The 14,786-nt window shown below is 40.7% G+C and overlaps 1 protein-coding gene across 2 annotated transcripts; it reads left to right on the top strand.

Moving 5' to 3' along the window:
* Positions 1–1,488: 1,488 nt before the first annotated feature.
* washc2c (WASH complex subunit 2C) lies at positions 1,489–14,465 on the top strand. Of its 2 annotated transcripts, none has more exons than XM_073481371.1 (31): positions 1,489–1,638; positions 2,715–2,858; positions 3,061–3,225; positions 3,338–3,406; positions 3,558–3,731; positions 3,868–3,961; positions 4,038–4,099; positions 4,201–4,257; positions 4,425–4,523; positions 4,660–4,744; positions 5,272–5,331; positions 5,444–5,568; positions 5,685–5,775; positions 5,873–5,926; positions 6,016–6,228; positions 6,321–6,469; positions 6,935–7,045; positions 7,506–7,598; positions 7,684–7,782; positions 7,883–7,990; positions 8,078–8,250; positions 8,415–8,532; positions 8,817–9,248; positions 9,334–9,462; positions 9,549–9,638; positions 9,807–9,881; positions 10,743–10,805; positions 11,302–11,529; positions 11,644–12,333; positions 13,452–13,623; positions 13,761–14,465. In XM_073481371.1, the coding sequence occupies exons 2-31, from the start codon at positions 2,715–2,717 to the stop codon at positions 13,904–13,906; spliced, it is 4,368 nt and encodes a 1,455-aa protein (XP_073337472.1). In that variant the 5' UTR covers positions 1,489–1,638; the 3' UTR covers positions 13,907–14,465. The 2 variants fall into 2 exon arrangements, with proteins under 2 accessions (XP_073337472.1, XP_073337471.1); XM_073481370.1 differs by having other exon boundaries at positions 4,639–4,744.
* Positions 14,466–14,786: the final 321 nt, after the last annotated feature.

Genomic DNA, 14,786 nt, shown 5'->3' with positions numbered 1-14,786 from the left:
GCTTGTTTCCTTTTATTAAACATCTCAAGCAAAATGCATTCTACTCCCATCATTATCACCTCCGGAGGTTAAGTTTTCACACCTTTCCATTTGTTTGATGGGTTTGTTTGTTTGTTTGTTTGTTTGTTTTTCAGCACAACAACTAAACAGATTTCCACTATACTCAGATGGAGGATGGGTTTTAGCCCAGAATAGACCCCATTAGCTTTTGGTGCCGATTTGGATAAAAGGGCAGATCCAGAAATGGTTTCTCACTGTCTTTATCATTGAGTGATATCATTTTCCCACATATGCATTAATTTCTCAGGGACGAATGGATGGATGAAAAAAATCATGCCTATTTTGGTTTGGAGTACAATTTGATGCACTTTAAACTGTTCTATTATTATGGATAGTTTCAAATTAGAGTGATTTGTATAATCTTACTATTAAACAATAATAACAGATGATGTATTAATGATAGCATCAACAACTTGGTAGATCCCTAAAGCTGAATACTTTTCTCAAAATGCGCTAGCATTTGTTTGATTTCGCTGTGACTGATAAAACACAGAGAAACATATTTGACAGATGTTTCAGTGCCATGAATTTTTCAAACTGGATTTTTCAGAGGACTTGCAGCATATGTGCGAGATTCTGAGATCTCAGCCATTTGATTTTGCACCATGAAGCTTAATGAGATTGATTTTTTTTACACAAACTTTAATCAGGAAACAATTGCTATTTAACAACATTTCTAAAATTGGTGATTTCCATCAAGCACCTTTTATAATTTAAGGTACAGTCCATATATAATTTGCCTGGATGGTCCGGCATTACAAAAATATTAATTTATGGAAGTGTAAACTTTCAGTCACAGACTTCAGTTGGTTCATTTTAAGCTTTGTGTTGTGCAGAGTCACTTGCTCTCGGCTTATATCAGATTTCACATTATCAACCTCATTGAGCTGATTTCTGCTAAGTGGCCACCAATCTAGCTGTACTGGCAATTACATCATAGATAAACTCTTCTCCACATAGTCTCTCATTGTGGTGGCCCTAGAATGAGCCACAAAATGACACTGGAGTTGTCAAATCCTGGTCTAATGACTTCTCAATAATGGGAAGCATTCCTGTATTGAGTGTCAGTATAGTTTCATTTCCCTCATGTGTTTTGAATATGACTTTCAGGCAGGAAGAGAACGCAGAGGAGACGACTTCAATTAGAACAAACACCAAACAAAAGTTTCTTTGACTTTGAGCACAGTGTCAGAGTGTAGGATCAGAGCGTGGGCAGTGAAAGAGAGCTGTCTAGCGGATGGAAACATCCAGAACCTTGGATATAAACCACAGGTTGTCTTCGCCCTGCACACGAAGAGGTCAGTGTAAAACTGATTTAAGACAGAGGTGAGTGTGTGTTGATACACACTGAAGAGCAGCTTTGAATCTTCGCCTCGCTGTTGATTTGTTCCACTCCGCCCCACTTTCACCGGGTTGCTAGGCAACAGTAGTCAGGTGACTGTCTGCAGACAGAACATGGCTGACCTGTCAGAAGACCAATGAGGGAAAGGCCAAATTTAGCATAATCGATCTCATCTTTTACGTCGTTCCTGACCACACTTGATCGTCGTGGACAGCAGTTGACCGGAGGTATTCAAGGTAAGCATCGTAGCGCGTGCTTTTATTGGATATCTCGAGTTACTCTGCGTTGCTTTGAACAGCTCGAGCTAACGTTGGTGTTGCTAGCTAAGTTGAGCTAGCTGCTAGCCAAACAGTCCCCGCTTTCTCTTCCAGAAGCCAAGTCCATTTGAATGTGAAAGCTAGCAGGAGGAAATGGCATTTATGCAACTTTATATGAACACAACAAGTGGTCTTCCGCAAATTTGTAACGTCGCTGCCAAAGCCGAAAAGCTAGCTTCTTGTACCGCAAGTGTAGCAAAGGGAAACTACATTAGCTAAAGGAAACATAACGTTAAAACTTGAAATGTAATTTATCTTGTGGTATTTTATTGACTCTCGGAAGCTGTGTCAGTATCTACACACACAAACACGACACAGTCGTCCCATGAGCAGGGAATCAAAGAAGAAACACCCTGGATTCATTGTGTCACCACATAGTTTTTGACATTAAGTCTGACTCTGTAGACAACATGGTAACATGACAAACATCCTGATAAACATCTCGATGAATGATCTTAGTGCTTGGTTTATTTAACAGAGGGGCGATTTAAACCTTTGACCGGAAAAGAGGCAGATCACACAGTTGGTGGGAGGTATCATGGGTTATTTATTTGGCCTTGCTGATTGCCTTGATTCTGTGGAGGAATGCCAAAGTCCTGTCACAGACCAGTCTGTGTTGACTTCTGTACGTTTTATGTTAGAGCACGAAACAGGTTGAGCCAAGTCAAAGAATGATGATGATTTAGTGTAAGTGTTTCCTAAGTTTTTGAGGAAGTAAATGCAGGATATCCAGAGGAAATTCTCTCTACAACCCAGTCTCTAAATTGTCAGCACTGCAATTTATGGTTCAGGCTCTGGCTTTGTTTTGGACTTTCGTATCAGCTGTTTATCTCAAGCAGAAACTGGTTCAAATTTATAAATTAAAACCAATACATACAAAGAATAATTTTCTTTCATTCCCCTTTATGATTTATTAATGATAAGTCTTTAAAAGTCCATCTGAAGCCCATCTGAATTATTGATTACATTAAATACAACAAGTGCTCTGATTGCAGATGAGCGGGTTGCCGGAGGGAATGGCAAATGGCCCAAGCAGGAGTGATCACTTAGAGAACGATGCTCAGATTTGGGAGAGACCGTGGAGTCTTGAAGAGATGCGGCAAAGCAGCGCCAACTGGTCCTTGGCAGCTGACTCGGGCGTAAGTCTCTAACTTCTAACTAAGCTCTGAATTAGGCCAAGAAAACAGTAATTAACGATCATATTTTCTTGAACAGTCAGAAAAATGTAACATAAGTCTGAGTAGTTGAGGTGATTGGGAAACGTGTTCTGCGTTGGTGTAATGAAACTAACTCTGCAACTGTTGGTGTCCTCATAACCGTTGTGGGTTTTTTTCTTCACAGCTCTTCCTGTTCCTCCAAGACTTCTCTCAGAGAATGCTGTCAAAGACTCATGAGATTGAAAAGCAGCTGGACAGTCTTATCAGTGACACCAAGGCCACAGACAGCTGCTTGCACTCTGTCTTCAACGACTTTCTCATGCTTTCCAATACACAGTTCATAGAAAATGTAATGTATATAATTGAAACTGTTTGGGTCTACTGTTGCAGGCCTTCTTTTGGTGAACATAATGTAATCTGTTTAGTAACAAAAAGGTCTTTTACTTTGTGTCCTGTTACAGAGAGTGTATGATGAGGAGGTAGAGGAGGCTATCCCCAAGGCTGATGCATTGGAGAAACAGCCTGAGCAGGTATAAAGAATTCATCCTTCCTGCTCCTGATGTTCACAACACTTACCTGCCAGTAAAATACTGAGTAGTGCTTTTCAGTATTATTATTTGACGATAATATGGCTGCAGTCCATGTATTGTCCAGTGAAAGTAATTCATGTTATCCCATAAGGAGAAAACGCGAGAGCAGAAAGAGGCAGAGTTGATCCCCAAGATGCAGGAAGCTGTGAACTACGGTCTGAGAGTGCTCGAGTCCGCCTTTGAACATCTGGACATCAAAGCAGGAAACTCTGACTCAGAGGATGAGGAGGTCACAGACAGAGTGGAGGCCATCCTGGAGCCCAAGGCAAGCCCTTAATCATGAAGCAGAAATTCTGCAATTACTGCAGAAATGCTGCAATTACTGCAGAAATGCATGTCATAATGCACATTTATATTAATGTACTTAAACCTGCGGGTCTGTTTTTGCTCTTGTGTTTCAGGATCTTTATGTGGACAGGCCACTTCCTTATCTGATTGGCTCCCAGGCCTTCATGGAACAAGAGGATGTTGGACTTGGTGACCTCTCAAGTGACGGTAAAAAACTCACAGTAGCTTCTTCAGGCGCTCGTACATTGTGGTGCTTATTTTCCTCATGTATGTGTCTTTCCAGAAATGTCCGTGGACAGTGACAGAGACAGTGTAATTGAGAGTGAAGATGGCAAAGAAGCTGTTGTAAGACATTTTTTACCTTCTCTGTCAGCATTTTTCAAGGTTTTTAATTTTGTACCTTACACAATAAAATGAACACCTTACTCCACTGGTTCATTTAACAGCATTCAGATGAGGACTTTGATCAGGAAGAGGAAGAAGGTCACAATAATATTAAGAAGGTAAGCTGGCTGCCTGCTGTGGTGGAGATTCTTACTTCCCCTTTTAGAGAAGTGAACACATAAAAGATGACTTGGCAAAAGATTGTCTTTGTATTGTTGAATAAATGATAAAACAGACAAAAAAAATGAACTTCATAATTTTATGTTCTCCTCCCATGCTCACCTAGAAGTCATCCATGTTGAGTTATGAGGATGATGAAGAAGAGGAGGACGAGGATTCTGACATATTTGGAGAATCGGACAGGGATGATGACGACGACGCAAAGGTTTGCCTGTTATAACTTTGCTCAAACAGTTATGAGATGTCTGTGAATGGATTTTTTTTTTTTTACCTCAGTCTGAAGTCATTCAAGAGAACTTTGATGTTATTCCTCTTTATAGTTGTTTGCATGTCACATTCAGAACACAGGCCAGTCGTCGTTCGCCGATGAGCTGGCAGCCCGAATCAAAGGCGAGCCAGTTAACAAACCAGAAGGAGATCGGGCATGTAAGTCACTGTCATTATCAACCAACTGGTAATATGTCATCTCACTCTTTTTGTTTCTCTCACTCTTCTTATTTAATGTAATGAAACGACAACATCAGCGTTTATGTTTGAGTAGGGCTGCTACTTAAATATTTTCATTGTAGATTAATCTGTTGATTATTTTCTCGATTAATCATTTGTTGTTTAGTAGATTGCTGTTTTTTTGTTTCTTAAAGCCCAAGATGACTTTCTCAAATGTTTTGTTTTGTCCACAACCCAAAGATATTCAGTTTACTGTCGGAGAGGAGTCGAGAAACCAGAAAATATTCATATTTAAGTTACTGGAATCAAAGAACTTTGCCTTTTTTTTCCTATAAAAAAATATTCAAACCAATTAATCCATTATCAGATAGTTGGTGATTAATTTAATAGTTGACAACTCATCAATTTATAGTTGTAGCCCTACTTTTGAGATTGAAGTAATGAGTGCCATCGTTGCATGTGCATGCTCATGAATTTTGTGTTTCTACCATGTCATGTCTCGGAAGCATTGGCATCTAAGAAGAAAAGTAAAAGCAGAAAAGAACCAAAGCCTGCAAAGCCACAGGGTAGGACTTTCATTCATCATCATTTGTGTTTAATTTTGCATTAGTGATTTCCACAGCAGGCCCATTATCCCAGTATGCTGCTTAATAATACGGTTTTTAAACACTGTACCAGCTGCTGAAGAGGACAGCGATGACATGTTTAAGCCACCAAAGATGGATGACGACGACTTCTCCCCGTTTGGAGGCAAAAGTGGCCTCTTCAGTGGAGGGAGAGGGCTGTTTGACGACGATGACGAGGTATATTTAACAAAGCAATTTTTAGAGCTCTTTCGTATTCAGTCCATTTCCACGTTGTATAAACTCTGGGCTGCAGCCAGAATTTGATTTGTGCTTTATTACATTATACCTCTCAGGGTGATCTTTTCTCTGAGGCACCAAAACCTCCTGTGTCAGAAGGGAAAAAGGTGCAGAATGAAAGCGTGAAAAGCACAGCTCAAGCTGCAGGTAAGGTCGACAAAGATGTAAAGATAAGATGGTCACAGACGCACAGAAAAAAAACCTGGCCAGCAGATTGCCACATAACTTTTCTTTTCCATCCAAGAATCTGACAAACCTGGAAAGAAGATTCCGGCGGGTGCCGTTTCAATATTCCCAGGTAGAAACATTTACTTGTATGACAGCTAATATTACTTCATTGTCTGCATTATCATCCGCAGCCAAATCAAAATCATGTTTTATCCACAGATAACCTGTTCGCTTCCGGGAACGACTCTGATTCAGTGGAGAGCAAAGAGAACGGAACTCCAGCTGCCCCCAAACAGGTTCCTTCAGGAGCTGGTGTTGGTGGAGGAGGAGGAGGAGGAGGAGGAGGAGGAGCAGGAGGAGGTGGGCTGTTTGATGATGAGGATGAAGAGGATGACTTCTTCGGTGGCAAAAGCCTGACAAAGTCTGACTCTGGTAAGTGTGTGAGAATGGGCTCTTCAGTTCAACAGTCCCAAATGGGATCTTCACCCCTTAAACCACTGTGGGTTTTTTTCCTTCTCTTACAGCTGGACAGGGGAAACCCAAACCCAAGAAAGCTATAGACCTTTTTGAGGATGATGATGAAGATGGTGATATATTCAGTGAGAAGTTCAGTGCACCTGCTCAGAGTAAGAAGGAGGTAGCGGAAGAGCAGGTTAAACACCCTGAGAAAAAGGTAAAGATCATCATGCAGGTCTGGTTGAACATGATGTCACACAGTTGGGCTGCACAATTAATCAAAATCACAATATTACCAGGTGTAATTGCAGAAGCTGTGTTTAAAATGTATCAGCAAAATGTTTGGCAAAACAGCATTATAATTAAGTGCTGTAGAGCTGCAGAGAAAGACGAAAGAAAGAGAAAGTAAGTAAGTTTGGTACAGAACCAAAGTCATGTCATCCTGATTTTAATAGTATTTTCACTGAGAATGAAAATGATAATTCCTCACTAGTCTTAGATCATATCGCTGTTTTAATATCTGGCAAAATAGTAGCAATGTGATTTTTTTTTTTTTGTAACCATATCCTGCAGCTGCAGCTCCCAGTGTTAATGGCTGTATGAATTGCATATACTTTTGGTATATCTCCGTGGCATTTTTTGGCCTGTGTTTTTTGGACAACAAATTCTTTGTTATCTTCAGATGCCGGCAGGGGCCATCTCCATGTTTGGTCCTGGGACTAAAAGCTTGCTCAGTGAGGGCCTGAAAAAACGTCATCCGTCTACCAGCGAGGAGTCTGAGAAATCTGAGGAGGTCTGAATAGATCATTGTATAACACTAGAGTCCCGATAAAATCGAATTTGGTGTGTTTTCACATGCAAAATGGCAGGATTTCAACCAACAATTGGGCCTCAATAACCACAGTGTGTGCATTGTCAAATGTTTTACACCATCAGCAGGTTGTAAGTCAGTGTGTTTCCAGTTTTTTTACTTACAGAGTTATACCAATTTTAGTGCATTACTTACTTTTTGTTTTAAGGAAATGCCAGCTCCTACAGTGACTCACAAGTTCATTTATTAGGCATGGAATCCATTAAATGGAGTGACCTAGTTGTAGTCAGTGTGTTGATGTTTGCTCAGAGTGTTCAAGTGCAGTCTGAGAAAAGACCAAATTTGATTTCGTTTGGAGCACACTGCTGGCCTAAAAATGAAGTTAGAATGAAGAAAACTGTTAACATAAAACAAAATTTTATCTTCATGTTGTGCATTTCAGAATGGGCCTGCTCCAGATGCTGGGAAGGCTGCTGTCAAGCAGACTCATAAACCCCAGACCAGAGGCCTCTTCTCTGATGACGAAGACACACAGGTAATGCTCTCAAATTCACTGGAAACAAAGTGACAACAGCAATATTACATTTGAATTACATTTGATATCTGTTTGCCTTCCACAGGTATTTCCAACCATCACCAAGAGCCAGTCTAAGCCTGAACCTACAAGCCAGAGCAAAACCAGCAAGGCATTGTCATTATTTGATGATGAGGAAGAAGAGGTGAAAACAGTCAACTAATATTTTTACACACTTGGACAAATCTGAATTAGGTCAAGACTGCTGCGAGTACTGTAAAATAATCTGGTTCTTCACTTCGCAGGATCTGTTTGCGTCTGCAGCTAAATCTAAACCAAAACCTAATCAAGCTAAAGCCTCTACACCACAGCCCAGCAAGGCCCCGTCCAGCTCCCTCTTCAGTGATGATGAGGTACAAGAATACACAAAGTAATATTTCACTGCTGCATAATGGAAGATTCGATATGATGCATTATTTTCCTGAATATTTGGATGACAGGACCAGTGGATGAGCTCTCAAAGTAGTGCAGGGAAGCCAGAGGTCAAGACGGGAGGGATGAAGCCCAGTGCTAGCGCCCCCTCCAGTCTCCCCAGTGCCAAAACATCTCACAAAGGCAGCCTCTTTGAAAACGAAGACGAGGATGACCTGTTTGCTCCAACAAAAGACTCAAGGTATTTACGCTTGCAAGGATTTTATTATGATAAAATGATAATCCTGCTCACTACAATAATTGTACAATATACGATAAATAGAATCACTTCCATCATACTTTACAGAAACTCTTTATCTGCCAGGAATTCTTATCTATCCTTTTGTTCAATCCCTCTTCCCATAGTCAGAAGAAGCCTCAGAGAGTTGCTCTCTTGTTTGAAGACGAGGATGATGATGATAAAGGATCCCTTTTTGGCATCAAACCTGCTGTCAACACAAACACTACAGCCCCGGCTGCTAAAGTGAGTGCAGTGCCATAACTTTTTTTTTTCTCATGAAAGACGATCTTGTTTTTGAAGTTCGCCTCCAGTCAGCTGTACGAAGTCCAAGAATTTTCTCTGCCCCCAGAGGGTCGTTTAGATCCTTCAAACAGAAAACACCCAATTAAAATACCACGTTGGCTGTATAAGTTTGTCACACAGTAATGATATTTAAGATTTAAGTTCTGTAATTATTAAGTCATTACTGCATTTAATTAGCATCATCTCCTAGAGATTAAATTCTTTTAAATACCTGTATTCTCCAGACACCTGCTGCGGCCTCTCCATCATCCTCCCTGTTTGAGGAATCAGAGGAGGTTGCGGTTTCAAGGACAGCAGCAGAGGACAAGCCTTCAGAACAGGAGAAGCCAGCAGCCAAGGCCCCGGAACCACTCTCATCATCGCCATTGCCAGAGAGCAACGAAAGTAAAAAGAAGCCGGTTGGAGCGGTCAGTCTTTTTGGAGGCATCGACGTTCTTGCCAAAAAGCAGACAAAGAGCCCGTTGGATGAAGTTAACAATGATGACGGCTTCCTCTCTAAAGACAGCCCACCACCCATTGTTAAGAAGGAGGAGAAGAAGGAGGAGAAAGTCAAAACAAACACTGTTAGTCTATTTGATGATGAGGAGGAAGATGAGGCTGATTGGAATGAACCGATATTCACGCCCAGTAAACCCACAGCAAGAAACTCACTAAAGGTTTGTGTGATTTACAGCAAACATAAGACCGTAGAGGTGTGTCATTTTTCCTGCAGTCATTACAATGTTTTGTTGTTTTTTACAGCCTGCAGAGGAGCGACCACAAGCAAAGAGCACAGGTGTGTTCCAGGATGAGGAGCTGCTGTTCAGTCAGACGCAGCAGAAGGACAACGACCCAGATGTTGACCTCTTCGCCACCTCAGGGAAAGCTGCGGTTAGTATATTTAATATACTCATCTCTTTGTATATCTGTTTTTTTTTCTCAATTGATGCTAAAGATGCATGACTATGTCCTTTTAGAGCCCAGTGAAGCCGGCAGCACAAAGTCTGTTTGCAGATGATGACGAGGATGACCTCTTCAGCTCCATCAAGCCAAAACCTCCTCCTCCGGTAGACTTTTTTTTTTTTTAATGATTAGAATCATACTGGATTCCTGCTTTCTTTGCATCATATATTATATTAGAAAATCAACTGCACAAGATATCATTAATCTCCCCAAATTGTAGATCAGTGGGAGAACTTTCATCTCCATGTTTTTCTTGTCATTTTCAATCACAGAAAGTAGCAGAGAAACCAAGTAAACCTGATGACACAGCACCACTGGCAAGTCCAGAATCTGTATCAGAGATTCAGGTGAGTCTACTGTAAGCATATGTAAAAATGGTGATATTATGGGCTGTTTTATTTCTTTCAACAACGAACACACACACACCTGTGTGGCCATGCGGTTTTGATTTAGGGTTTGTTTTTGTTTGTACTGGTACTGTACCTGTTTTTTAAAATACTTTTTGATATGGTGTGATGGATACATCTGCCTTGTAATTTACAGGCTGTTGTATGTAGGGGTGTTAACGACTCTCCAGATACACAGTTCGATTCATAACACAGTTTTCCTCTTTGTTATGTCATGAATTGATCAATGCAGATGAATAAGAAAAAACAGGTAAAAATTGGGTTTCATTAGATAAGCTACAATTTGGATAGAAAGATCACTCTAGAATACTACAAACATAGACTTAGTTATTATCTTCACTTCAATTAAGAAACAAAAATAAGTAAACTTCTCTCTACATATTAAGTGCATTTTAAGTGGAGCAAATAATCTTTGAAAAGTTGGATGTGAATAGAGTGTGACACATTGCTTGTAATTTACGAGCAGCCCCTGAACGCACCATGTAGAGAAGCAGGCAGCTGTTTACAGTCTGACGAATCTTGAGTTTTAGAGTTGAGAACGGAGTCTGGTTTGAGGGGAAGATGGCTTTTCTCTTCCTCTTTTTTTGTTTTGTTTTTGTCCTTTCGGGGACGGTTACAGTAAATTAGACTTTTCTGACACTTAAATGTATAAAAGAGATGAAGTTGTGACGCAGCACTGGCTGCAGGTTGGTGTTCAAGACCATGAATTTTTGTTTCACAGTTTTTTTTAAATCGTTATGTCACAAGTTGTGATGCCTTCATTGGATTAAACTCTGAACCTGCTGTAATCTGACCACACAGAAACCTGCAGTGAAGAGTCCTGTAAAACCTAAAGATTCCTCATCAAGGATTGGGAAACTTCAAGTAATATTTTTGTTTTTTATCAAATCAAATGTCTTCATTCCTGACATTTCACTCTGATTTCCTCCTGAGGAAAGACTTTTCTATTCCCACTTACATATTGTCTCTCTCAAGGTGTCTTCCATCTGGGCTTTTTTCATATTCCAACTTCAAAGCTTGGCTACGATACAACAGCATGACTCCAGAGATGAAGATCGTTTCTGTTTTGATTTGATTTTGATAAACTAGAAGAATTTGCTCGCTCTTTCTGTCAGTTTCAAAAGATGTTACTGCATCCTGCTCTTGCCTCATTTCCATCTACAGTCCTGGTTTCTCATTTTCCTCTGATTGATCTGCTGCTTGGAACCTCTCTGAGAAACTTCATGAACTGAGAGTTGCTGTAAATGTGTAGTTTTGAGGTAACCAATAGCAGAATGTTTGTTGGAACAGTTCTCAGGGTCCATGGTGCTGTTTTTGCCTCAATAAATGATTGTATTGTTGCATCTGATCTTATATTCAGGCCAATCTGATGATCAACCCTGCTGCGTTGCTCCCTGGTGCTGTCCCCAGTCTGCCAGGGGCCGTTACTGTACTACCTGGCATGGCCCCCAGTTCCTCCTCTGGGGTGTCTAGTGCCAGCTTGAGCCCCAGCCCCGCCACAACACCTTTTGGAGCCCAGGCAGACCGTGAGGAAGGAGTGAGCTTCGACTCCCCAGTCCAGGTTACGACACTTCAGAGCGCACACAAGGTGAGTTTTATATTCCTGAAGTATTATGTCTGTTGTCTAGAAGTCTTTTTAGTAGCCTTTCCTTTAGTTGGACTTCTAATGTGATATTGTGAGTGCAAATCTTCTGTCATGCAGAGTCGTGCCAAAGTCTCTGCACAACGGAGACCCCAGTCCAGAGCAGCAAGGCAGCAAGCAGCCCAAAGATCTATAGCAGATGAAGCAGATACCGCAGGTGGAGATCGTCCTGGGCCAAACCGCAGTCTGTCTGGTTTAGTCTTACCTCCACCAGATAAATCCAGCCAGGCGCGTGCCAGTCCGACACCACCTAACTTAGCTGCACCCACAGCCCTGCCCGCCTCCTCACCCTCTCAGTCTTCTGTCCCTGAAACCTCCTCCAGACCCTCTGTACTGACACTGCCAGTATCCACAACCGCTAGAAAGAAAGACTCTAGTAAAGACAGCAGCAAGGTGCTGCCGTCTCCTGATGAGGATGACCTCTTCGGCTCCGATAGTTTTTTTGGGGCCACCTCAGTCACTAACACACCCTCCAGCAAACAAACTACCAAGACTACACAACCTCAGGCCAGTAGCGATGTGGGACAGAAGAAAGACAAAAGCACACTCCCATCCATTTTCGACGGCAACACTGACGACCTTTTCCAAAAGGTCAAGCCAAGGTCAACCACTAAGAAACCCAAGGCCACGTCCTTCTTGGAAGAAGACGATGACGACGAGGACATCTTTGGTGTGAGCAACAGTTCCACTCCCTCGTCCACAAGTAGTAAAGAAATCAAGAACAGCTCTTCAAAGCAGGACATCTTCCAGGTACCTTTTATTTTACATTGATGGTAATAGAGTGCTGCAGGGATGAGTCCTTAAGCCAGGAAATTAATGAGCAATTTTGTGCTTTTTCCCTTTGAGCTCCCAGGAACAGAACCAGACTTTGAAGCCAATTTGATAGAGTGACCAAACCGTGTAATTACAACATCACACAATACAATACACTGGGGCCCAAGAAGACTTTTTCCCATAAGCTTACATTGTGAAAGAAGCAGCTGCAAAACGCTGGATACTTTTTTTTAGCATCTTAACCCCCACAAAATGACTAGCTTCATTCTCACAATTTGAGCCATTTTGTCAGAAAACATTTGGAAAGTCTAGAAGAACGGCACCATGAAATTGATTTATTTCCATTCAAGTTAGCGGAGAGATAAATTGGAAGTTCGGCCGGTGGAAGTCGCTAGTGAACATGCTCTGTGGGCTGCACAGTTTTACACCAAGGAAGTTGAATTTTTTTAGGCTTCATGTGCCACTGAGCAGCTATCATAGGAATTAAGGAATTCTTGTGTTTTGTTATATGACATAAAATGTTTCAACAAATACGCACTCGTGAATTTTAAGTGAGACTCCAGAGATTGTTGGGGACATTAAACGTCATCATACCAAAAACAGAAAAGCTATCTTCTCGCCTGTCCACCTTTACAGGCGGACTTTACTTGCAAACTATTCTAACTCAAACTTTCAACCTGTAGATTTATCAATTTATAGTAAAGTGTGTATGTGGTATAGTGTAGTATGAAGCTTAATGGTGATAACCTTGAAGTCATGCAACTGCTGTCATGTATCAGTCACGCATCACTGTTAACTTTTTATTTCGGAAATTCCATTTAGGCTTCAAAAATCGCAACAGTGGTGTACTTTTCTGGAGGTTATTTTGCTGAACAAAATGTACAAGTATCAACTTTTGTTTGCCAAATAACTTATTTTTTGCAATAATGAAAACTACACTGTAAATATCCTATTGGCTTTTTGTTGAGGGTACCAGGATGATCCTTACTTCAGGGTTGACCTACAAAAATCTATCATCCCTGCAGCACTCTACACTGTCAAGGTTTTCTGTGCTTTAATTTCTTTGCTTACCAGCTGACTTTCTTTGTTCTCAGGATGAAGTAGCCACTGTGCCTAAAGTTCATAAGAAGCACAAAGAGAAGACCATTGATGCCAGCTTGTTCGATGACAACATAGACATTTTTGCTGACCTGACGGACACTTTAAAGCCAAAACACAAGTCCAAGACAAAGGGAGAGACCAAGTCGATATTTGACGACGACATGGGTAAGCAACAATAAAACCTGTGCAGACATTCATGGATTTATTTGCACATGCTTGATACTGTCTGTCTTGTACTCTACCTTTTGTTTTTAATTGGCATGTTTAACCAAATATTTGATCTATCTCTCTGCTCTTTGAAGATGACATCTTCTCCTCAAGCACAGTAAAACCAGTGACGAAGGCTCCCCATAAATCAAAGAAAACGCCGCCGTCTCAAGAGACCAGTACAGCCACGGATTCAAGCAACATATTTGATGATCCACTAAACGCTCTTGGTGGGAACTGAACTGTTGTTTCTGAGTAGCCAGATTTGTACAATTGTGGATGAATTCTTTTTGCCATTTGGATCGCTGAAAGATTGGAGATCGGAAACACTGTTGATAGAGTATTTATTCATATGAATTCATATAAATACTGTGGCTTATTTTTGTCAGATAAAGTCTTAAATGAAAAATGATTCCACTCATCTTCCGAACATCACTTCCAAAATCATCTTGGCATCAGATCATATTATGTAACAGTTATTATTATATACTGTTGATCTTTATTATACATGATAGCACTTTATAAGCATACCATATGCTTAGCCTCAAAGCCTGCAGAAATTAACAGTAAATTGTTTTGTTTGTTTTGAAGAAGTTTATCCTTCTGGCTTTTCTATGTTGAGATTTCATGTCTTTGTGCCATATCTTGGTTATGAGAATTCAATGTGTTTACTGACTGTCTTAGGCATTTAGACAAGTTTTTATTAATGAGAAATTCATCAGTTTCTTAACTTTGGCTGTGATGAAAAAGGAAGTTCATTTTTAGTAACTAAAAAGAAACATATTTTATGCTATCTGAAATGTGCTTGTGTGTGATTATTTCCAATTCACTTGTTTTCATGTGTCTGTCTAGACAAATATTGATCAGTGTCTGATATGAGCAGGAAGCCCATTCCGAAGAAGGGGAACTTGAGCATGTCTGTTTCATTTTTGGATGATTAAGGTTGAATTATTTCGCTGAGGTCAGTTTTATTAAAGTCAAAGAGGATGAAGTGAAGCCTCTCCCTTATTAGCATTTGAAAAGAAACCCACCTTGCTGCTATACAAGTTTCAAAATGTAACATTTTCCAAGGTAGGTAGTGAGTAAAAGCTGCAGAAACTATCAAAGCAGAATTCACAGGT

This window comes from Pagrus major, chromosome 15, assembly GCF_040436345.1.
Source record: "Pagrus major chromosome 15, Pma_NU_1.0".
NCBI lineage: Eukaryota > Metazoa > Chordata > Actinopteri > Spariformes > Sparidae > Pagrus > Pagrus major.
The sequence above is the reverse complement of the archived record's forward strand: the minus strand, read 5'-3'. Positions and strand labels throughout refer to the sequence as shown.